At 40.8% G+C, this 22,808-nt stretch overlaps 1 protein-coding gene across 5 annotated transcripts in view; it reads left to right on the forward strand.

Moving 5' to 3' along the window:
- Window positions 1-22,808, forward strand: part of SLC4A3 (solute carrier family 4 member 3) — a 77,385-nt gene that overhangs the window by 48,939 nt on the left and 5,638 nt on the right. For all 5 annotated transcript variants that reach the window (XM_089520497.1, XM_089520495.1, XM_089520494.1 and 2 more), the window contains 13 exons: window positions 1,477-1,628; window positions 2,001-2,181; window positions 3,024-3,159; window positions 5,364-5,544; window positions 7,152-7,251; window positions 9,320-9,504; window positions 12,819-13,035; window positions 13,324-13,548; window positions 14,994-15,142; window positions 17,951-18,145; window positions 18,347-18,553; window positions 20,422-20,511; window positions 21,931-22,097. In XM_089520497.1, the coding sequence (XP_089376623.1) occupies window positions 1,477-1,628; window positions 2,001-2,181; window positions 3,024-3,159; window positions 5,364-5,544; window positions 7,152-7,251; window positions 9,320-9,504; window positions 12,819-13,035; window positions 13,324-13,548; window positions 14,994-15,142; window positions 17,951-18,145; window positions 18,347-18,553; window positions 20,422-20,511; window positions 21,931-22,097 (2,185 nt within the window). The remainder of the gene's footprint in view (window positions 1-1,476; window positions 1,629-2,000; window positions 2,182-3,023; window positions 3,160-5,363; window positions 5,545-7,151; window positions 7,252-9,319; window positions 9,505-12,818; window positions 13,036-13,323; window positions 13,549-14,993; window positions 15,143-17,950; window positions 18,146-18,346; window positions 18,554-20,421; window positions 20,512-21,930; window positions 22,098-22,808) is intronic.

Raw genomic sequence — 22,808 nt, forward strand, 5'->3', positions numbered from 1 at the left:
ATTGCAGATATAATATTTAAGGAAAAAGCAGGACTCTTTACCAGAAGTAATAACCCAGCCATGCAATACATTCCCTAAAGATGACTTCCTGGTAATTATGGCATAGATCAGAAGTATAGCAAATGTGATAAATTGGCTAACAGATTGGATAAGACTGAAAAATACATCTTTATTAAATTTGAAAGGATTCAATAATAGATTTGGATGGCATGGATACATTTGGTACGACAAAGCAAGATTCCATAATGAATTTAAACATCATGTGATTAGAAGTTCTTTGTTAAGGATATAGCAGAAGATTAAGAAGAAAATTTACAGAAAAATTCTGGTTTGGCTTTCAGTGCATGAAGCTTCTTTCATAGGAAGATGGAAATCTATTGACAAGTGACTTACTTACAAAGATATAACATTTAGAATTAAAGAAAATGCAATACTATTAAAACCTATGGAAGAATTGCTGCTACTGGACCCGAAAGTACATTGGTTCTTCTATATACAACTAAAAGAACGATTTAAGATGGATGTTAATTTAGAAGAACTAGAGGAAGATCTTTCCGAATTTGACAAAATTTTGCTCAACAAAGAAACAAAAGAGATATCAAAGCTATATAAATTTTTATGAGACTATGATCAAGAACAAGACAATATTCCAGAGGTTATAATAAAATGGGCATCCGATTTTGGACAGATTATTGAATTAGGAAGCTGGCAATATGCAAGAAACAAAACAAAGAGATTTACACAATCCCAGAATCTACGAGAAAACTATTGGAAAATGGAGCAATGTTGGCATCCAACTCCAAATAGATTGGCAAAAATTTACCCCAAAACCTCTGAGACCTGTTGGAAATGTCTAATAACTGCTGCAAGATTAACAATAGCTCAATACTGGAAAAGCTCAGAAACACAACAAATAGATGAATGGTTATTTAAACTAACAGATATGATAGAAATGGACAAATTGACAGTGTGCTTTAGACATAAGGATGTGGAGAAGGTTACAAATGAATGGTCGAAAATAGTTGAATTCTGTAAAGAAAGGTGGAAATAAGAGCAGGATCTATTTGTACTGTGTTAAATGACTATGTAGAATAAGCCTATGGAGGATAAATTCTAGGAAAGGATATTATTGTACATGAAGAACCAATGTCGAAATTATATCTTTTTGTGTAGGTTACTCAAGGGGAGGAGGAAGTTACTTGTACTATAACTTTAAAGGGGGGGGGGGTTCTTTTCTTTTCTCAGTATGTGGAATGAAACCCTCTGTAATTTAAAGTGACTATGATTGTTGGACTTTATTTTTTATTTTTATAAAAACTTTAATAAAAATAATAACAACTAAATGAAAAACCTGTTTCCATGGTTCAATCATGGCATGTAGACAGGCCCAACTGTAAAATAGCAAATTGACTGTGCTCATGGTACATTTTTGTTCATCATTCACTTGCCCTTATTCCTGCCCTGACTTTATTCCAGGCCATCGTTTTGAAGATAATCCAGGAGTCAGGAGACATCTTGTTAAAAAGCCTTCTCGGAGCCAAACTACAAGAGCCAGCAAAAGGTCTTTGTCTTCACAGTCTGTCAAGAAGAAGAAAAAGAAGAAGAAACTTGACAGAAAACCTCATGAGGTACCATAAAGACCCTGTCCTGCTGAGATTCCTCAATGTACAGGAAAGATTTGCTTTGAGGTTGTGTTGGTCATATAGTATATGGATGAATTGCTTTCCACAGACACAGTAGCAGCAACAGTCACTGTGGAACTGTATGCCCCAAATGGTTATACAGAGGTCATGGCACTGAGGTATAGGCAAGTGATCATCTACAGGATCCCTTGTAGAGCTTAAGGACTCTATCTCATGCCTGTGACATCTTTGTGACAGTAAAGCAGATAGGAATGCCATTCTTTTAAGAAAATCCATACAGAGAAAAGAGCAAATGATAAGGTGATGTGCTTACAATTGTAGTAACTGTCTGACTTGTCTCTTTCCTTCCTGTGTTAGGTATTTGTGGAACTGAATGAATTAGTGGTGGACAAGAACCAGGACATGCACTGGAAGGAGACAGCACGCTGGATCAAATTTGAAGAAAATGTGGAGGAGGACACAGCACGCTGGGGGAGGCCTCATGTAGCCTCACTCTCCTTTCGCAGCCTTCTGGAACTCAGGAAGACTATTGCACATGGTGAGTAATGAAAAGGAAACATGTTCTTAGGTTGACAAGGCCCTGATTACAGTTGCATTTTGACTAACAAAAAAAAAAAAAAAAAAACACCACAAATCAGGAACATTTTTCATGGTTCAGAATCTTGATGGAGATAGATAGAAAAAATAAGAGAAAATTATGGCCAAGAGGACACATTGGAAATGCCAGGATCCCTGTATATAATTCATAGCAACCTGATCTTCAAGTTCCATAGTGCTATAAACTATGATCTGTGTTTGAGAAAGAGGCCACTTAGATTGATAAATATAAATGATGATATGCTTATTTGACTTTTGTTTCTCACACAAGATTCAGTGCTCCATGGGAAAGTGTGAGAAAACTTTAGCAATGTATGAAAGTCCAAGCACCACAAATTTATGGAGAGAGCTACAGATATATGGGTGGAATTTAACAGTATTCCCGAATGGCCAAGGACCTTCTTAGCACACAGAAACTTCTAATGCTGCCCTGGTGGTGCATTAGTTAAATGCCAGGACTACAGCCACAACATTGTAAGTTCGATCCTAGAGGAGGGCTCCAAGGTCCACTCAGCCTGCCATCTTTTCATAGGTTGGTAAAATGAGTACCCAGCTTGTTGGGGGCAATTGGCTTACACATTGTAAACAACTTAGGGAATGCTATTTCACTGATAAGCAGTATAGAAATGTACTTGCTATTGCTATTGCCAAAGGAAAGACTGTATGGGCAAAGTTGCCCTGCATAGCAAAGGAGGTGGCAGGCAAAAATTTCCCTGACATTTTAACTAGGAAATTTCTCCTGTGACCTTCAGTGGCCTGAATGTATTTTTGTCCTGTTCCCAGGAGCTGTTCTGCTGGACTTGGAGCAAACTACATTACCTGGCATTGCTCACCTCGTGGTAGAGACCATGATCATTACAGACCAGATCAAGGCTGAAGACAGAGCCAATGTGCTGAGAGCCCTGCTGCTGAAGCACAGGTGTGTGGTCCTAGATAGATAGGCATTTGGAATTTGAGCCACAAGAACACATATAGAAGAGGAAGTGCTGTTAAGTGTGGTATAGTACAAAGGATTAAAACTTAAAGGAGACCCAGGAATAATAAATCATAGATCACAAAAGTTCACAGAATTACAGTTGGAAGCAGACCTATAGGCCATTGATCAGGCCCACCCTGATCAATGCACTATTGCCAACTAAACCACCTCTCTAGACAATTGGTTCCACTGCCAAACCGCTCTTCCTGTCAAGAAATTCCTTCTAATGTTCCTTCTAGTTAGGCAACAGAAAACAAATCTGCCCCCTCTTCTATGTGGCACCCTTGAGGTATTTAAAGAGTGCAATCATATCACCCCTCACTCTTCACCAGGCTGAATATGCCCATCTCTCTCAACCTTTCCTGATATGTTTTGTTCTCCATACCTCTTACCGTCGTCATTGCTCTTCTCTAAACATGTTACAACTTGTTTATGTGCTTAAAATAAGGCATCTAGAACTGAAGGCAATATTCTACATGAGGCCTGACCACCACAGAATATAGTGGGACTATTACTTTCCTTGTCTTGGAAATTACACTTCTATTAATGGAAACAAAGAAAGCATTTGCCTTTTTTGCTGCAGAATCACACTGCTGGCTCATTTCAATTTATAGTCAACAATGATCCCAAGGTGTACTGTTGAACCAAGTATCCCCTATCCTATGTATTTGTTTTTTGTAGCCTAAATGTAAAATTTTGCATTTGTCTCTGTTGAATTTCATTTTGTTAATTTCAGCCCAGTTTTCTAGTTTATCAAGGTTCTTTTGAATTCTGTTCCTGTCTTCCAATGTGTTAGCTACCCCTCCACAAATCTGATATGTCCTCTACCCCATTATCTAAATAATTGATAAAAAGATTTAAGGGAGTTGTCCCAAGGACAGAACCCAGGGGCACTTGAGACATCCTTCCAGTCTGAAGCACAGCCACTGATGACAACTCTCAGAACATGATTTCCTAATCAATTATACCCCATCTTTTGATGGTATTTCCATCTAATCTATATTTAGTCAGTTTACTAATCATGGGGGACCTTAACAAATGCTTTGCAGAAATCCAGATAAATGAGATCCACAACATTTCCACCATCTATTAAACTAGTGACCCAATTTTAAAAACTCAACATATAAGGTTAGTTTGGTAGGATTTGTTCTTGACAAATCCATGCTGGCTCCTATTTATCATTATATTCCTATCAAGGTACTTGAAAACAGATGCCTATATAATCTGTTCTAATTTTTTTTCTGGCATTGAGGTCAAGAAGGTCAAGGAAGCCTGTAGTTCTCTGGATCATAATTTTTACCACTCTTTTTTTAAAGATAGAAACAATATTTGCTTGTCTCTAGTCCTTTGACTCTTCACCCTTTCTCCAAGATTTCTCAAAAAAGATGGCAAGTAATTCAGAGTACAGTATGTCAGCAAGTTCCTTCAATATTCCAGGATGGAGTTTATATGGTCCTGCAGATTTGAACTCATATGTGTTAATTAGGTGATTCCTAACTATCCCCTTATCAATCTTGATTCCTTGCCAAGGTCTCTGCTGATGCGTGGAAGGACACCATTATCTTTAGGGGGGAAAACTGAAGCAAAATAGATGTTGAGTTGCTCTGCCTTTTTGTTATGAATTTTACTATCCTTGCTGAGCAGTGGTCTCACTGTTTCTTTGGTCATTCTCCTGCTTTGAAAATATTTGAAAAACATCCTTTTTGTCACTTCTTGCATCAGTTTCATCTCATTTGGCATTACTTACACTGTTCTTGCAAGGTAGGAAGAAATTAAATAAGAACAAGAACCTTTTTTTAGTGCAGGACTGAAGCGGTTCCTCGGTTTGTCTTCAGAATTGAGGCAGCAAAGATCTGATGGCTTCCTGGGACAAACAAAAATGGGTGCATAAGTGAATCTGCTATGTGGGATATTCATGCAGGAAGACCATCGGAAGTGGGGCTAAGGAACTGGGAGTCAGATGGTTTGTGGCTGTGGACACAGTAAAAATAAATAGTGTCTCTGTGAGAAAGGTATGATTTTTCCCCATCAGTTAGGCTCTAGGAAGCTGCTTGAATGGGGAACTTACCCAAAGATACACTAACCTTTTGTCAAAGAAATCTGAGCTAGCTGCTGTAACTCCTTAAACAGCCATGCTCTTTCTTTAGTCACCCCAATGATGAGAAGGAGGCATTCTTCCCCCGGAACCATTCCAATTCCAGCATGAATTCTATGGTCGGAAACCACCACCACAACCATAACCACACAGGTGACACTTGTATGCCATTGATGGGGGAAGAGCGCATTGAGATGACAGAGCCCAGAATCCATGACCCTGAGTTCAGAGAGGTGAGTGACAAACAGCCATTGGGGCTGCATTGTTTTTAAAAGCATGGCAGTATAAAGCTGAGTATGATTTAGTTTTAAAAAACAAAACAAAAACACCTTCATTGTTAACTGAGCTGTGTGTGCTCTGTGTTAAAAGTAAAACAAATATGGAAACTCAGCCAAAAATGCTAAATTCTTTAAACTGTACAAATCAAACAATGCCACACATTTCGAATATCTCCGTGATTTTCTGTACTTCTGCTAATTATGGAGAGAGAACAAGGAGAAATCAGAGAAGTTTCACGGATGAAGAGATGATGTGAAATTCAGATATACCTCAGTTAATGAAGTACATGTGTTCCTGACCATGACTTCTTTAACAAAACATTTGGTACCAGAGATTCCAGTAACATGGAAAGAATGAAGACTGGTTCCTATATCACAAAGGGGAAAAAAACAGAAAAGAATAGTTGAACATGTTTCAGCAAATTCTTGATTCAAAACTAACCAGCCTTGTCTGAATAAACAAAGACACTTTGAACCTTCTACAGACCCTAAAAGCACCAGATCCTGTCTGGTCTTGGAAGCTTAGCAGGATCAGACCTGGTTAGTACTTGGATGGATGACTGGCAATGAATACCAAGTGCTGTAGGCTATATTTCAGAAGAAGGAACTGGGAAAACCACCTCTGAGTATTCCTTGCTTTTAAAAAAAACCCTATGAAATCCATGGGATGGCTATAAGTCAACATGTGATTTGAAGGTGCTCTCTGTCTTTCACGCATACACTCACACACACCACTTGAAGGCTTCTTCAAAATGTTTCCAGGGATTTTTTTTTTCTTTTTACCAGTCTCCACCTTTATCTGATTTCCATTTTGGTGGCCAGACCTATAGATCTACATTAATTTAATATGCTTGGGATAACTAGTGAAGCAAGCTTATTCTGCTTTCCTCTTTTCTCTCTGTTTTGCTACTTATGCGCTGTAAAGTTTTCTGTAGACAGCTCCTGTTTACTTTGCCTGTTGTAGTCAGGCACATGTGGCTACAGTAGGATTGGCTAAAACAGAAACCCACTCTTTTCCAGCTCAGACTTTATTACATTGTTTATTGCAGACAAGCTCATGGAACCTGATACCAAAAACCTGGTTTCTTCAGCCTTCCTTCACCATTCTCCCAATGGTAGTGCTGCTAAAAATATTCCAGCAAGACAGATGACAAGGAGAAAAAGCAGGGAGGCTGGGCAGGTGTGAAATGATTTCGTTTAAAGGAATTACTTTGTGAGAGGCTTTGGTAACTACAGTATGCATGTAGATATGGGAGCTATTTGCAGAAAAGTTTCATGGCTTAAGAATGGATGAGTGAATAAATAAATGAGCAAAGGGATGTGTAGGAGATGTATTGTTGCAAAACATATTATAACAATTAGTTTCTAAACTTCCCTTAAATGAGTGAAAGCAGGGGATCAATGAGTGTGCCCTGTGGGACCTCAGTGACCAGACTACATTCTTTGTGTTTTTGCGAAACATTCATTCAGCAAAGCCAAGCTATGCTCTATTGGTGTGGAGAGTTTAAATGACATCATAGGGAGATAACTTTAAATAATGATAATGTTTTGTGTTGAGACAGAAAAACATGCATCTTCACAGCAATGAGGCACATCGTGGCAAATATGTTAAGCTGATGGAGAAGATTCCAGATGATGCTGAGGCAACCGTGGTACTTGTTGGTAAGAAATAATAAGTCAAATTCTAACAGAGAGGTATTGAGTAGAGACAGTTGAATCAGCATATCTGCAGCATTCCCAACAGCCCATTTTTCCTCATTGCTGCTCTCATCTCTTCAAGGTCAAGTTTGTCCCTCAGACCTATTTACTTACCTGCTTGACATTTTCATCTTTATAACCTACACTCTACATATTTTTCATAAGCATGTTTTCCTAGGCCTCTGCAAGGCAAATAAAGAGTTGGCAGGTGGTAGTTCTTCTCTTTGAGGAAAAATTGTCCCTACCCAGGAACTTTAAAGCTTCACTGGAACTCTGTTCTCAGAGAAGATATAAATTCATACCAGAGCCAGCCTATATTCCAGATACCCTGGAGATGAGATGGGAAAGAATGTAGCTGGCAGAATGGCTGTCATATTCTGTGTTTATTCCTCCTATGAAACATAACCAGAAATTCCCCAAATAGTGGGGAAATAGTAGAATGCTCTCAGTATCCATGGAAACACTGCCAGAGTCCACTAGCCAGATTGTACTAGTGATGATATCCACATACTGTTTGTATATGTAGGAAAGTTGATCATCATGTACTCCCAAAATACACCCCTACATCATATCATAACACAACAGGACTGTAGCTCAGTAGCACAGCCAGTAACAACCTTACTACTGTCATTCTCCAAGCATCCATTGAGGTGAATATCTGAATACTCTTAAACTGCTGACAGCCAGTGTATTGGAATAAAACACATCAAGTGAAGGAAAGAAAGCCCATGTAGCATAGCACTCATTTAGCTCTTGTGGGACAGGAGAAAAGGCTGCAGATGGCACACACAGCCCTTCTGAGATACAGTTTCAAGACCTGCTCTAGTCTCTCCCCAGCCCCCACCTGATTTTTTGGTCAGGTCCACAAAGTGTATGTGTGTGGTCATAATATATAATAAGGGGAACCACAGCCAACACTGACAGTAGCACCAGTCACTGCCTGACTACATATGAGCCCCAGTTGGCAGAAAGGCCATTAATAAATACTTTAATAAAATAATGATATAGACCATGAAGCCGGGAAGCAAGAAATGGAAGTTCGAGTTCTACCAGGAGGAGAGGTAAATACGGCCCCATGTTTGCATGCAGTCACAACAGAGACAAAAGAGCAAACATGGCAAGGCTTCTGAAGTGTTTTGATGGCATATGTGTCCTGGCAAGATTATATCTTGTGTTCTACCACTATAGCAAGCCTTCTCCAAATCCTATAGCCCACAAGTATATCCACTTCTCCAAATCCTATAGACCATCAGGCCATGTGTATCCTTTGGGGGGCTTTTTTGTGAGATTCAGGATTCATCTCCCAGCCCCCATTCAGTTTTAAAGAATCCAGGCAATGTTTGGATTGAAAAACAGCAAACTGCTGCTGCTAGAGCGGTAGTTTACCCTTGTCATACCTACTTCCACTAACATAAATATACACAATACATATAGACCAACAAAAACAAAACAAAAACAGAACCACAAACTCAAAGTAACTTCTGATTGATGGTGCAACCCACCATAGGGGTAAAAGTTGCCATTTACCACAGTTATTCACTTCTGTAAAGACCATCAGCCATTATACCTCAATTACAGAATTTATTTGAAACTTCCTTAGAATTTCTAGGCCCGCCAAAGATTTTTGACAGAGTCAGTTCTTCAAGTTGATACAAGTAGATGCTTTTTCTTCTCTCCTGTGGTATGGATGATTAGAGAGGTTTCTGGATTTGTTGCTTGTCTTTGTTGAGGTAGTTTCAGCTCAGAATAAAGTTATCTTATTAACTGAGATTTCTATTTTCAGTTGCAGTTAGTCTCATTTCTCCTACAACATTAGGAGAAAATAATTAAAACTGTTCATACTTGGGTGCTTTTCCTGTGTTACATACAACCACTACTATCCTGGATTATCAAGAGAGATGGTAGTGAAGGCACTGTCATGAAAACCATGCATGTGTGTCTATATGCGTAAATTTCCTAATTCTAGGATATGCCCCCTGTGACCAAGATAGTTTTCACACTGATCCATCTTATTTTATTTTTATTCTGGTAGGTTGTGTTCAGTTCCTTGAACAGCCAACAATGGCTTTTGTCCGTTTAAATGAGGCTGTGTTCTTGGAGTCAGTCCTGGAGGTTCCAGTTCCTGTCCGCTTCATCTTTGTCTTGCTGGGGCCAAGCCAGTCCAACATGGACTACCATGAGATTGGGCGTTCCATTTCCACACTCATGTCTGACAAGGTGAGCTTGCTGTTGATTCAGGCTGGAGTTAGAGAACAGATGGAGATGGTAGCTGCCAAGGAAGAATAGCACAAAATCAAATGAGCACAAGACAGGAAAGCCTTGGTGATGAAGGTGGGACCATAAGTTCCCAGTGTCAAGAAAGGATGACAGGGTTTCAAAAGGCAAGCCATTCATGATACTCCCAAATGTTGAAAGGGAATATTTAAAAGCTGACTTCTTTTCAGAAGGGCAGCTTTAACTGTGAGACCACCTGTGTCTGGAAAATCTAATGTTTCTGTACTACATACTGTTCTATGTATCAGAGCCCTCCTTGCTCCATCTGTTTTTCATCCTGTGAGTAAATCTCTGATAATGGCTTATGCACAGTCCACCCCATTCTTTCTGATATACCTACATGGCAGACATGAGAAAATGGTGCATGTGCTATGTACCATAGTACTGGATGAGTGAGAAAGACCAGCTTCCCCACATTTCTGAAACAGATTAAAGTACATTTGTGATGTATGTTACAATGTAGAACCACCTAAAAGGAGTAAGATGTAGATAGAATCTTTGTCAGATGCAAAGTTATACTGTTGTACTGTGACTGTGGAATTATGGACTGCTAAGTGATAGTGGAGACTGCCAATTTGAGCAGCTTTAAAAAAGGATCAAATAAATTCATTGAGGATGGGGTTATCACCATATCTCATGTGATGGTGGATATGTAGCCGGTCCAGTGCCCAGATCATTACGCCTTTGTATATCAGTCCTGGAAAGGAGGATCAGGAAGATGCAGTTGGGTAAGATCATGCTGATGGGTTTCCCAGAGGCAAATTACTGTGTGAACTGAATGTTGGACTAGATTGGCCAGCAGAGCTCTTCTCATGTTTTTCTGCACCAGATGGCAAAATAGAACTCATACAACAGCTCCTTTTTCTTCACTATTACACAAGTAGAAACCGACACTCCTAAGCATTTCTAATATCTCTATTCTCTAAACCTAGGATCATTGTGTAGGTATACACACGTGTGCATGCACACATGTGTGTATACATGCATACATGTGCATATATGCTCCCTCATATTTCAATATTGTTGAAGGTTCTCCTCCACTTGCTTAAAACTGCAATTACTTTGAAGTAGCCTCTCCTGTATTGACTTCTGAAGTAGATGTCCTAATTAGTTAACTGTAAAAAGTCACTTTAAAAGCACATGAGAATCTTTAATCTTATAGTGAATTCCATTTTGTTTGATGCAGAACAGATGCAAGCCAAAGAAAGTCAACAGTGTTTAGTATGTAAAAAAGTAGTTATGTAAAGATTAAAGGAAATCATGTAGAAATCAAGTAGAAAAGGACACTCATGTACTTTTGTGTTTAGACAACCAAGATAACATCCCTCAAGCTATTGCCTCATTTGATTAGCTTAAAGCAAAGAAGGTGATATTTTCATTAAAGCTATACTGGGGCAAAACATAATTGTGGTAAGATATAGTATTATCTGAGTTGAAAGTTCAATACAAACCTCATCAGTTCCAGTGTGTGAAAAAGCAGACTGTACACTAGATCAGGGACGTAGCCAGGATTTTGGGAAGGGGGAGTCCAGACTAAGTGCCACCATTATAATAGGACTTGGACATGGCAGCACAGCAGCGCACACCATTCATTGTATCTAACAGAAGGGGGGATCCTCCCCTTGGCTACGTTCCTGGCTCGATGGTGCCTTTGTGTTGATGCATGTACATTTCCATGCCTTATACTAGAGTTAGAGTCCATCAGTTTTAACTTCAAAGATTCTGATTGAAATGCCAAGAATTATATCTTCAGTGATCATGTGCTCACATAAAGAAAATATGCTGGTGAAGGCATCAAATAAATAGGAGAGACAGAACAAATTATTTCCATGATGATGGATTAGATCATGCTGTCAGTGCTGACTTTGAAAATAGACAGTAGAGGCATGTTGATTCTGGTGTGCTTTCACCAGTTAGTGGTATCCAGAAGGACAGACCTAGGGCTTGTCTACATCAGTGAAAAATGCTGACCTCACCCTAAAGCCAGTGCTAACAGTCCTCAAAACATACAGCTACTTCTGGGGTGGCTCTGTGTTTTTTTTGCTCATAGCCCAACTTTGCCCTGAACTAAACAAGTTGGGGAAAACTCTGATGTTTCCAAAAATCCTCAGAGTGATCTTGGCTTGTGTGTGTGTGTGTGTGTGTGTGTGTATACGTACAGCTGGATTGGTTTCAATTTGGTCTGATCCAGTTATCCACATGGCAAGAACCATGCCATCCCCCATGCTGAGCAATGCAGGGAAAGGGGCAGGACCTCTGTGTAAAGCCTGCCTAGCACCATCACTTCTGCTGAGGTAAGAACAAGGTGCCCATGTGACCCCCCTCCTCATTGATTACATGGTGGGACCACCCCATTCTGACTTCAACAGACGCAACGGCAATGACCAGGCTCTTACAGGGAGCTGCTTGGCCAGTGAGGCTTCAGTGGAGGCAGTGTCCTGATTCACCGAACAGCTACACAGGCTGGCTGGAAGGAAACCGTCAACTGATAATGCAGGCAGAGGCAGTAAATTACCAGCAGCTAGAAAGCATCCTTGCCTGTTATGAAAAAAGCATTGGTCAAGCAGTTTGAGTCAAGAGAGGCAACAAGAATCAACGCTGACACGGTCCAAGGGTCAAAGAAACCAGGAAGTCTGAAGTATGAGGTGCAGGAGTCTGGAAACAGGTATCAGGGACAGGAATGCTGGCCAAGAAACAGATGAGTTGCTTCCAGCACTAACCTTAGGCAGACTCAGCTCTTAAATGGCCTGACACCAGCTGGTCCTAATCAGAGCTTCCCTGTTGCTGCTTGGCCCACAGCCTGGCTGAACACCTTTCTTGTAGCCTTTTGTCTACAACAGCTGGGTCCTCTGCCTCATCAGCAGCTGAGTCTTGCCTTTGTCCTGCTGTCTGAGGCTGCACCTCCACAGGATAAGCTGGGAGCTAGCAGGGACAACTGCAGTCTGTTCCCTGTCTGGAAGATGTGCCTGGGTCCCTTTCAGCTTCCTCATCAGACTCTTCCTCCAGGTCCCAGTTCTGTAGCTCCTGGCCCATGACAGGCAGCACCAAGTGGAATGGGCCAGTGGAGCCAATGTGGTGTTGGTCCAGCTGGCCTACTGGATCCAGCCCAGTGCATGTGGTCACCACTATACTCAGTCCAGGGACAGTCTGTGGTGTAATGCTCCAGACTGGCTCTGGATTAAGTGGCTAGTGTAGACACGTCCTTAGGGAAGGGATACTTTTTGCTTGACTAAACATGTTCGTTTATTGGCTGACAGCGTTTCCATGAAGCTGCTTACATGGCAGATGACCGCCAGGACTTGCTGAATGCCATCAATGAGTTTCTTGATTGTAGCATCGTCATCCCTCCATCAGAAGTAGAAGGGAAGGATTTGCTTAAATCGATTGCCACCTTCCAGAAAGTGCTCCTGAGGAAGAGAAAAGAGCGGGAACAGAAAAAGGCCACCAAAGAAGGGAACGTTCAGGAAGCCAAAGGTCTTTTCTCTGTTTTTTGTAACTTCTGATTCTGTTTCATGCCCTGGGTAGGGTGGGTAAAGGTTGACACAGTCCTTATGGGCCTCTGTGCCAGCTCATAAGAGAGAAGCTGCAAGTTGGTTGGTGCTAAAGGCAGCTTCTTTAAAGATTAGTGGAGGCAGGTGAGAGGAAATTAGACCTGACTGCCTACTGGAAGGTGGTGTCTAATGCAAAGATGCTTTGCTGCTATTTGCCACTTTCCCTGCTGCTCCTCACTCTTCTCATGCTGTGTTCTTCATTTCTTTACAGAGGTGTGTGAGGTAAAAGTTGAAGAGGAAGAGGAGGGTGAAGAGGAGGATGACCCTCTGAAGCGCACCGGCATTTTCTTTGGCGGTTTGGTGCGGGACATAAAGCGCAGGTACCCCAAGTATCTGAGTGACCTCAGAGATGCCCTGCACAGCCAGTGCCTCGCAGCCGTGCTATTCATCTACTTCGCTGCTCTCTCTCCTGCCATCACCTTTGGGGGACTGCTAGGTAACAAGTCCACCCTCCTTCTCTCCCCATTCCCATTCTCTGCTCAGGCTGTTTCCTATCTTTCTGCCTGTGCTGCCCAAGAGACTGAGCAGGATTAGTGAAATTTCTGCCTGTGCTTCTACTAGCTAAGTGGCTGGGAATGGTTCATTTGTATCTGTGCCCAAGAAAGCAGATTTGGTTTGGTTCTTGCTATATCCAAATTAGTTTGGCTCTGTCCCATTTCACTCTTGCCTGGCTCTGGGGCTTTCAAATCTATGCATGTCCCTTATCCATTCTGTAAATCATGATCCAGGGCCCTAAATATTTGATGGGAGGGGAGGACTGGAGACAGTGTCAAGCTATACTTCCAGAAAAATAAAGAAAAACTGGAATGATCACCTGCCTCTTCCAAATAGCAAAAGGGTTCCTTCATATGCCAGACAGCAGAGCAGCAGCCTGTAACTAGACAGGGCTAAGAGTATACCTTTTTTTAAAAAATGTAAGGGAATCTGCCTCTTCAACACTAAATACACTTGGAAGAATTCATCTTGAGTACAGTCCTCCCTCCTTGCATTATTCTGTAAAGATTCATGCATGTCAGTATATCTACTTCTTTTTAAGCATAAAGGTGTGGTGTCCAGGCACATGATGCAACAACTTCGGTCAAGTTATGCATGTCTGATTTTGATCAGTGCCTAAATAGGACCCTCTTTGGGGATGTCATATATTTCATTCTGAGTTTCACTGTGGAAGAAAGAAGATAAATAAATAAACAAACAAACAAATAAATAAAATGTGAAAGCAAAGTACTGTGCAATATAGAATATAGACAATAAACAAGATATATAAATTAATTAAATAAATAAAATGTGAAAGCAAGGTGTTATGCAATATAGATTATAGACAAAAAGACAACAGAGCTCTAGCCACAGGCTTACCTTCTACAATTTCTGCTCATATTAGAGGCAGATGCAGACAAAATGGTAGCCAGCCAGAAACAGGGAAAGGCAACTACCATTTTCCCTAGGACACAACTATGCTTCTTTCAGATGTGGCTCCTTTTTTAGCTAGGTATGTTGATAATGACCAATATAGATAACCTCCAATGAGATGCTTGAAAGAAGCACAGGATTCAGTATCACTACAGCTAGAAGGTTTGTTAACTTTTGCCGTCACCTGTAACAGGGGTGTTTGTGCAAAAATGCCAGTGTCCCAGACCTTAGAACCACCAAGCCACAGAGTCTCCTTTTTGTCAGCATTCAGTTTATTGGGCTTCATCCAAGCCATTATCAAACCCGGTATGGTAGCAGGCTACATATGCATGGTGGGAATACATACGCATGGTGGGAGTCATTAGCAGTGGCAACTGAGATAAAAGGCTATGGTATTCCATACATCAGGAGGAGCTGTGTGTATATTTTTGCCAGTCTTCAGTGGACCTGAAGGACATTGTTTCTTCTCTGCAGGTGAAAAGACAGAAGGCCTAATGGGTGTTTCAGAGCTGATCATCTCCACATCAGTGCTCGGCATACTCTTTTCTCTGCTGAGTGCTCAGCCTCTCCTTGTCATTGGCTTCTCAGGGCCCCTACTGGTCTTTGAAGAAGCTTTTTACAAGGTATCTGTAAACTGACATCCTGCTTGATTTTACACTTTCTTCCAAATACTTATGTCCCATGTAGCCCACACTGCTAAACACTGCTTCTGATGTACCCAACAGCTAATACCTTCATCATTCTATATGGTTTGAATTTAGCCTAATTCACACATTACCTGAGCAGTGTGATTGTTGCCCAGATCTCATATAAGACATAAATACAGGGGTGCCATATCACCTGGATATCCTTGCTTTACCCAGATCCGAGGCATGCTAGCCAGTGCCAGTTTGGCTCAGATTCCTAGCTTTCATTTAAAAAGAAAAAATAAGTCTCTAGTTGTTGTAGAAGCCAAGATATGGGGCAAATGTGAAGGCACTCTTCTGTCAAATTGTTCTGCAAGAAACAAGTCTGCCAAAGAATTTAAGGCATGAGGTATCTGCTGGGGTTTGGTTGCAAGACCTCCCATGGATACCAAAATCCGTGGATGCTCAAGTCCCATTAAATACAGTGGAGTAGTGAAATAGTGTCCCTTATATAAAATGGTAAAATCAAGATTTGCTTATTGGAATTCATAAATATTTTTTTAATATTTTCAAACCATGGATGCTTAAATCCATGGATACAGAGGGGCCACTGTATAGTTTTGTTTGATGGACTCCACATTTATGTAGCTTGGGAGTATGGTATGGGCCTTGGTACTGTTTGCTCACACATAAGTCCTACTAAGTTAAATGTGCATAAGAGCAGAAGACCATTTACCTCTACAGTGTAAATGCTATCAGAGATACAAAACAGCAGAAACAAGAATGGAGATGCAGAAAGGATTTATTCTGAGAAGTACAAGGATGGGGTTAAGGGAAGAGTGTACACATCTGCCACAATTGACTGGCACTTATTACCAAGAAATACATCTCAATGTTTTCAAGGGGGTAGTGGTTTTAGTCTTTTGTAGCAAAAACTGCTGGCTCAGTTATGTGCCCATTAGTGTCGTCCCTTAATGACAAACACATTTTATTTGGCTTAAGCTTTTGCAGACTACAGCCCACTTATTAGCTGCATAACAAATTGCTTCAGCTGACAGATATTTATATACATATAGGGAGGAAGGATATATTTAGTTAGATAAGAAAGAATGGGAATATAAAAACTACAGACAATTATTATCTTAAGCAGTATTAACAAACAACAGTTGGGTGGGAAAATAGATATTCTTGCATAGATGAACTGTTTAGCATATACACTTTGATGAAAATTCTGATGGGTGAAGGCAGATTGTTTTCTCATTATAATAATGTATTCATTCTGTATCTCTGAAGAAAACCAGACTGTGCTTTTTCCTTTCAGTCACTTCTGTTTTTCCTTATTTCCTCTGCATTTTATCCTTTGAGTCAGATGGTGCTCACTCTCATGAGCTTGCTATGGTATTTTCGTGAATCTGGAGCTTTTTGCTACAGCATCCCTGCAAGGCAGGTTTGCAGAGAGGTAGTACTAGCCCAAAATCACATGATGCATTACATGACCAAGCAGAGATTTGAACTTAGCTCTCCTTGTTCCATGTCTAGCATATTAAATAATAGATTGGTTCTCCCACATTAATTGTAACTGTAAAAAATGCTATAAAAGTTGAAACATAGGGGGGAAATGCAACAATTAAGTGCTCTATTTGCATGATATGCAAATTAGATGCCCAGATTTGAGGAAGTGAAATATGGCAATCCTATCTGAGCAGAACTTTGTGAGAAACTGCATGATATGATTCTCACATGTTGAAATGGATTTTAACTTATTGGAGTCACCTGGAAATGAAGAGTTGAAATAACGTGGGAAGGAGTCGCTTCTCACAAATAGCTTTCTACTATTTTCTATTTACATTCTGATCACATAGGCTACTATGCTACTTAGGGAACATGCAGACAAGCAACCTCATGGCTAGAAATAATTCCATACTGTGGGGAGCCTTCTCTCACTGGTCAACAAATCACTACTAAATAATCTTCTAGTCTTCTGGAGCCTGTAGGTATAATCAGTGTGCATTATCCCTGCTTCAGAAAACCTAATGTCTGGACAAGAGAGGGTTGCTCCAAAGAACAGTATTGTTGTTCTCAATCAGTGATGTAGGATGGCTGTATGCCTTTTGCCAAAGATGCACTATCTGTCTGACTCTCTAATAATGAACTGAAAGAATGGTTCTTAGGTAATGCTGCTACTGTTTCTGCTGTTGTGGGCACTTTCTAGTCTTTGCCTACATAGGAATTTGCCCACGGTGAGTCCCTTAGGGACTTCAAACAGATCTGGTAACTATGGTGGTAAAGACTCTCATCAATTACTAACATGTATGACGGCTGGGATGCAACACAGTCTATATGAATGGAATGGTGGGCTGACAAAATGTGTCTCAGAACAACCTGATTAGACAGGGCAATGGATGTTGCCAAGAATGAGGATGAAGTCTGATGATTCCCCCCTCCCCCCCCCTCCCATGTTGCTTGGCTCTTCCCATATGAGCATGAAAAAAGGTTCATAATGCTTCTATAGCTTAATAGCTCAATAAACCTAATGCTGCCCATGGAAATGCCACCCATGTGTTTGCTTTTTTTAAAATCTCCAATTTTTTGTCATAATCTGAGGACTACAAATTTAAGAAGCATGTCAAACTTCTAGTAGGCCAGAAAGCCTAGTAGACCTAGACTATATAGGAAAGGCTTTCACACAGTGCAAGCTTGCACTGCAAACTAGGCTGAAAAGTTGAAATATGGAGGGAATAAAAATCTGCTAAGGACAACATTCTTCTCTCTGCCCCCGCTCCCCAATTATTATTTTTTAACCAGTTCTGCCAGAGCCAGGACATTGAGTATCTGACCGGTCGTGTGTGGATTGGCTTCTGGCTCATCGTCTTCATTGTCATCATTGTGGCCGCTGAGGGCAGTTTTCTGGTACGCTACATCTCACCGTTCACCCAGGAGATCTTTGCCTTTCTCATCTCCCTCATCTTCATTTATGAAACATTCTACAAGCTTTACAAGGTGAGCCTTTCTCCAAGAATGTGCCCTAGATCTGTCTTATCTGGCTTCTGGAATAATTTCTATGCCAACTGTATAAAACTGTGGTCTGTGGCTTTTGAGCAGATATTGATTACTTCCTCCCGTGCTGTCCCCAAATAGGAAGGATTAACAGCTCCTCTGCCTGCCCTGTAAGTGCCCTCTTTCCTTACATGATGTTCCCAGGTATTCACAGAGCACCCACTGCTGAGGTTCTACCCGCCATATCTTCAAAGTCGTCTGAATGCCAGCACACTGTCTGCTGATTCTATGGCCCTTGACACCCAGATGCAGCCCAACACTGCTTTGCTGTCCCTCATCCTCATGCTGGGGACCTTCTTCATTGCCTTCTTCATGCGCAAGTTTAAGAATAGCCGATTTCTAGCAGGAAAGGTGAGCTTAAGATGCATTGGCTTTCCCCATAAAACCATTTCATATGGGTTGTCTCTCCTTTCCATTCTACACATCCAGTGAAATGAAGGGAGAGTGGCCTTCAGAGTAATCAAAGATAATGGAAAGTGGATACAGTATATGCTTCTGATGCTCTTTCCTATATAGTTTTTGGTAATATATACACTGGCCATATATAGACATTTGTCCCTATCACACTGTGCTGTTATGCTGGTTTATATAATTTGAAAAATACTTCAGCTGTATTTGCAGCTATAGCTGATTGTTGACACTGTGTGTACACCCTTGCCACATTTGCACAGTTTTTTCATCTGCACTAATGCCATTATCACCACCTCATTTGCTCCATCTTGTGCTTCATGATTGGTTTGCTTCACAATACATATATTTTTAAAATAGGCACAATATTGCTATTATAGGACAACACCATTACAGTACACCCATCAGTGCCCAGATCTTGCATTGTGAGAGATGAAAGAGGAAGAGAAACATACCTCACAAGCCCCCACATTTTGATGGCTTTTTCTTCTGAAAAACAAATATGTTTATCACACTAGTCAGTTGTTTCAGGTTGTCCTGTTTGAATCTGCTTCACTTGTATTTATTAAACTTTAGTATAACACAATTACGGCACAACATCATGTCAATGCACCCATCACTGCCCAGATCTCACATTGTGAATGGTGACAGAGGAAGAGAAAAGAACCACACCATCTCCTGCCATTTTTGATGTATTTCTGCTATGAAATAACTGAAGTGCTTATCATGGTAGTTGTTTCAAGCTGTCCTGTTTAAAATACAGTACACTTCATTTGTACTCTTTAAGCCATAATAATGCTATTACAGCATGATACCATTGCACTATTACACTATTACCTTAATTTTTTTTTTAAGTAATGCTATGGTGGTAACGTTGTAGGGTGTGAGGCAACAAAATAATAGTGGAAAAATATTTGGAAACATCCCAGCAATGTAAAGCTTTCTGAATAGTGTCTTTCAGTGGTCAAGAGGCCAGCATTTCTGTGTTATTGCACTATAACAGCAAACCATTTGTATTTTTTTTAAAAAATAGAAAAATCTGAAAACAATGTGAAGAGCATAGACCACAGAAAACATAGCTAATCCCTTGGGAAGTGTTGTCCTCCGCACTCAAGCAGCAGAAGTAGTCTGAGATTTTCCTGTTGAAGGTTTCCTTGAGAATCCCCAAGGGAGGGACAACCAGACCAAACCCATACTGAACACACTAGGCGTTTCTCACAATAAAGTGAGATGAGACATCTGCTCTCAGACTGACTAGTGAATCTTAAATGAAAAGAGGGTCATTAATGGGTTATTTTCAGCATAAAAAAAATTACATTCCCAACAACTGTACAACACAACAGCACTGGAAGAACCATGGCATCATCTAATAAGGATGAGACAAAAGCTGGATCTTACCGCTGCCATGATGATATAATGGTGTGATATGATAAGGACCACTGCTAGGGAGACAAAACTCCTTCTTCTCAGGTGAAATTCAGCTTGTCTTTACAGGAATTCTGAGGCTCAGTTGTCATGTTAGTCTAGAGGATGTGCCAGAGTTCTCCAGAGATATTTTGGAATCTGGCCCAACATTTCCATGTGAAGAAACCTATGAGGTGACCAGGGGACCCTCAGGGATGATACTGCAATATAGAAAGAGAATGTTAGAAAATTGTCCAGTATCTTCAAGATAGACAATTATACCAGAATACCCCACAGCATTTTCAGGCAAACTCATCCTGTGTGCTCATGGTCAGCAATTATTTACAGGATGAAATGGGCTGAGAGCCTGCCCCACATTCATTTTATTTCTTATGTTTGCTCTGTAGGCACGGCGAATAATTGGAGATTTTGGAATCCCTATCTCCATCCTTGTCATGGTTCTGGTAGACTACACCATTACTGATACGTATACACAGGTAGGTGCTGCATTTCCCAATCCTGCACCATTTGGTGGGGGATGGAGGGACATATGTTTTTCTTTGGGTTTTGACCTGAGCCTGCTGTTTTGGTGGTAAATGCTAAAATTTGTAACATCTTAATCATTGTAAAATTCACAAGGAAAAAATTAAGATTTTTTTAAAAAAATAAAGGCTTACAAATAGAAAACAAATAAGGTTTGGCTTATGCTGTAACTCATGTGGTCATCTTCCTTTAACTAGATCTTTTCTGCAATGCCATGTCACCTAAGAGCAGCATGAGGTGTAAAGATGCCCTAGGATTCTGGATATTTACAGCAGTTGTGTTGAAACAGGACACTTCTTTTGTATGGGCAGAAGCTAAGAGCTGGAATTTGTCACTATGTTTGCTAGTTTTGTCAGAATAATTTCAGTGTGGGGTTTCTTCTGTTCCGTAACTACAAGATAGGGTGCTGCTTAAGGCTAGCAACTACATGAGTATGTAGGGCCTTTGTTGAAACCAACAAGAAAATATGTAGGATTGGCCACTTGAATATTTAAAACTAGTTTTACTTTCTTTTTAAACCAGGAATGAACCAGGGAGAAATGTAATATTACAGTGCAGAGGTTTTACATGCTAGCAATGGGGGGGGGGGGGGGAGGAAGAGGAGGAAGAAGAGGGAGGTAGGATGTGATGGAGGGGAGAAGGAGGAGAGGAAGAGGAGGGAGGAGAAAGGAGGACAAGGAGGATGCAGCACAACAGTGGCAGGGGTGGAAAGAAAGAGGAGGAAGAAGGAAGAGGCAGTGGACATTTCCAAGGCATGAGATCATTTTCAAAACAATTTTGAATTTTCCAAGGCACCTCCATTTTCAAAATAATTTTCCATGTGATCTGGATCTCTCTGGTAGTGAGTTCTCACTACCAAAGATCCAGATCATTGTGGTGCCACAAAAAAGACATGGCAGGTGACCATAATAGGGTTGCCTTAGAGTCGCCATAAGTCAGAAATGACTTGTAGGCACAGAACAACAACAAAAAGCCAATGTGGTGCAATGTTGGGGCAACAGCATGCGTGCCCACAGAGAAGGCTCTTGAGTGCCCCCTCTGGCATGTGTGCCATAAGTACACCACCAGTGGCTTAGACCATTTCTAGCTAATGAATTCAGTGATAGGTACAGGAAGCTGTCTGCCTAGTATCAGACTGAGAGAACTTTCAGAATTTGTTATATTTGTATCTTACTCTTCAGCCAAGTTTGGCTGCTATTGTGAACCTAGGGAGTAACCTTCAGATTAAATTATGTGAATATTCTGTGGGGGCATATACAAGCCTGAGGTTTTTATTTAAAGTGGGAAATCTGAGTGTAAGTATACTATATTCCATGAACAGAACAAGGATTTTATGTCTTTTCCTCTCTATTTTGTGGAATTTCTTACCACAGAAATTGAATGTTCCCTCAGTGCTGTCGGTCACAACTCCAGACAAGCGTGGCTGGTTCATCCATCCTTTAGGTAGCAAGCAGGCTTTCCCCATGTGGATGATGTTTGCTTCTGCCATCCCTGCACTGCTGGTCTTCATCCTTATCTTTATGGAAACCCAAATCACCACGTAAGTTCCAGGTTTCCATACCATAGTGTATAGGGTCCTTGTGTGGGTGTTTAGTAAATGTAAATAGCTGCACTAGGTAAATAAAACTAGAAACAGTGAATGGAGATGGGAAGGTGGAATCAAGTGGAGTCTCCTGTGCTGGAACTGGGTGTAGCTCTGGGCCTCCCCAAGAATTCTTTCAGTGCTGAATAGTGATACACATTACTACTATAAGATATAATCCACCAGAAGTTACACAGCAGAGAAGGGTTCCAGCTTTTTCTCTGATGTATCCAGCATCCCCTCAAAGCCAGTGGTAGAATTGGGCCTCAAATTAATTCTACACAGGACTATACCCAGCCAGTGATCAAATTCCCTATCATTGGAAAAATGAAGCCTCTGGACTGAGGTGCAAGACCAATGGAAGATGGGTTGCATAGTTCAGAAACAAGCAACTCAAAGTGCGCAAGCATTGACCCATCTCTCCCCCAGCATAGCTATGAGAACTGTACATGTAGATTAGCAACAGATGAAAATTCACTCCCCTATTCATTCTCAGCCTTCATCTCTCTTCTCAGTCTAAAACTGCCAAGCTAATACAAAAAACTATGAAAACAATGTCACTAATACAAGTTAACCTTTCATGGCACTGGACATCTATCTGCTAAGGTTTGGCCATGATGCTAATAAGGACTCCAAAACCAATCTTCTTAGTGGGAAAGGCACAACTCA

Source organism: Sceloporus occidentalis, unplaced genomic scaffold (assembly GCF_023333645.1).
Source record: "Sceloporus occidentalis isolate IW3139 unplaced genomic scaffold, rSceOcc1.0.p SCAF_4, whole genome shotgun sequence".
Classification (NCBI taxonomy): Eukaryota; Metazoa; Chordata; class Lepidosauria; order Squamata; family Phrynosomatidae; genus Sceloporus; species Sceloporus occidentalis.